This window comes from Acanthisitta chloris, unplaced genomic scaffold, assembly GCF_000695815.1.
Source record: "Acanthisitta chloris isolate BGI_N310 unplaced genomic scaffold, ASM69581v1 scaffold19656, whole genome shotgun sequence".
Taxonomy (NCBI): Eukaryota; Metazoa; Chordata; class Aves; order Passeriformes; family Acanthisittidae; genus Acanthisitta; species Acanthisitta chloris.
The window spans coordinates 37,307-39,605 of NW_008680016.1; the positions used below are offsets into that span (position 1 = coordinate 37,307).

At 44.1% G+C, this 2,299-nt stretch overlaps 1 protein-coding gene across 1 annotated transcript in view; it reads right to left on the bottom strand.

Moving 5' to 3' along the window:
• RBM33 (RNA binding motif protein 33) overlaps positions 1–2,299 on the bottom strand; it is an 87,974-nt gene that overhangs the window by 12,804 nt on the left and 72,871 nt on the right. The window contains exons 17-18 of the mRNA XM_009077566.1: positions 1,746–1,952; positions 189–377 (exon numbers count right to left, since the gene is read on the bottom strand). Coding sequence (XP_009075814.1) covers positions 189–377; positions 1,746–1,952 — 396 coding nt within the window. The remainder of the gene's footprint in view (positions 1–188; positions 378–1,745; positions 1,953–2,299) is intronic.

Sequence of the window (2,299 nt, forward strand, 5' to 3'; positions counted from 1 at the left end):
ACCGTGCCTCCTGTGCTGCAGTATCATCACGTGCTTGTCTCTGCCACCAGGTGTAGCATGTGTGGATGGGGGGGCCTTCAAACATAAATTACCAATAAACACGCATTGTATTTAGTGTCAGAGAATTAATTGAGCTTTCCGGAATGAAAGCCTTTTGGCACAAAAATGATAAACTGAGGTTGACCTACCTGAATGGGTCCCACTGACATCAGCAGGTTTTTCAGTTGGACATCAGTAGTTGATGAAGAAAGCCCTTCAACTGACACAATACAGGGCTGAGGTTTGCACTCCACCACTCGCAGGTTCTGTTTATTTGGCATCAAGCGTCCTCGGCCCATCTGGCCTGCTACTCCTCTGCCTCTGCCGTGCATAATGACCTGCCAACAACAAAAGTAACAGTATTTTGATTTACTTACCTCCTGATTCTGCTTACTGCATTTGACAGACAATATAAAAGTTGGTGATTTACTTAAAGACCCGATTAAAGCACGAGTTGATTTAAAACAGCTTGTTGCTGTTTGCGGATTTGAAAGGCTGTTTCACGTATTCATCCACTGCTTAAACAAACTTTTTCAGAAGGATAGCAAGTTATATGTATTGCATTGAGGCTAACAGCCTCAGCACTAGCACAGATTGATCAACCAAGCAGTGGAAAATCTCAGTCAAAAATATATATAACCTAGTTTTCAGCACTGAAAACATTAGCTGCATGTGTTCAGCTCCCACATTTTGAGTCTGGGCAAAAAACCCAACAAGTGATCCTTCTCCTTTTTCTCCTCTCAGCCCACAGGTAAATTTAATGTACTCAGAAGATCAGCAAACTGCTTCAAGTGCCTCCAGTTTCTACAACTACCAACTCTTGGTCTGTTATCAAAATGGAGTACTTTCCACCGTAATAACTTTAAAACTTTTCAAACTTCCTCTCCCCCAAATCCTGTAGGATCTGGCACCACAATGTATTCTGGAGCAGGAAATGTATAGATTCAATTCATGCACATTAAATGCTAAACAGAGAGAGGAAAAATAACAGTGAAACAGAGTAACAAACATTAAACAGAGTTAACACAACATTGAGTCAACACTCAACAGAGTTTCTTGATTCCTACTTGGAAATGGGCAACAACTGTTCACACTCTTCCGCATCAGCATTGTGGCCAACAGTTCAAAACCAAGAACTAACTTAAAAGCCAAAACACCAGCTGTTTTCAAGGACTGTGCCAGTTTGCAAATGCAGAGAAGGCACATTCCACTGCTGCCCTGACCCTTCCCTGCCTCCTCCCAAGGGCACGATCAGTGCAAAAACCAAGCTAGGAGATCACCACCTCTTTTGAGCGACACCAACTTTAGGGACCCAGAAAAGAGCATCCTGAAACAACTGCTGTGTGCTCCATGTATGCAGGAAACAGATGGAATAAAAAGCTTAACAGAACTTCAAAAACCCTCTTGGTTTTAAAGCCAGAAAGCACGTTGGATACCATCTCTTACAGTAGCTATCTCAGGACACATGCATTTCCCCAGGGAGTGCTGTGCTGGCCAGAACGTCAGCAGATGAAGCAACCTGCAGGCATTGCCAGACTGGGCTGGGAACAAACAAATCCCTCTAGATTAAAAGCTTTATATGCAATTATGCATCTCCCGGGTCATGCAGCCCTGCGCTAGCAAGTGACAAATAGAATGCCAGTTATTAATAGAGCAACACAGCTAGACAGTGAAACTTCTAGCAGCAATAGGTATCTAAAAATCACCTTTTTAGGCTGATGGATTCCCTGGATGTTTTTGACTCCTTGAGGAGCTGGTGAATGGATCTGTGCCTCCTGCTGCTGTAGGTGCTGCTGCATCATTCCCTTTGTCAATGTGACCTTCCGCACTGGCTGCTGTTTCGGCTCCGGGGGCTGCTGGGGCCGCTGGGGCTGGCCCTCTGGGTGAAAAAAGCCAGCATCCTCTCCCCCCTGCTGAAATCAACAACACAACAGCGGCTCAGTGTCCAGGCACTGCACACCCTTGTCCTGAGCAGCCTCCTGCCACATCCAGCTCTCACTGCCCAGGGCATTGCTTGCTAAAGCAAACTGGCAGCTGTGGCAAGCTCAGCCTGGAAATTGCACTTCAGCCTAAAATAAATCTGTGGTATCTGAAGAATAGTTTACTTTGTTCAGACTTTATTACACCATACTCAATAATGTCTTTTTATATACAAAGCAGCAATGTCTTTTCACTTCTCTTTCCAAAACATTCTTCCTTCCAGGGTTTCATGTGAACGGTGGTGTGTGTCACTTTTTTAATTAATTTTTTAATAAAATAT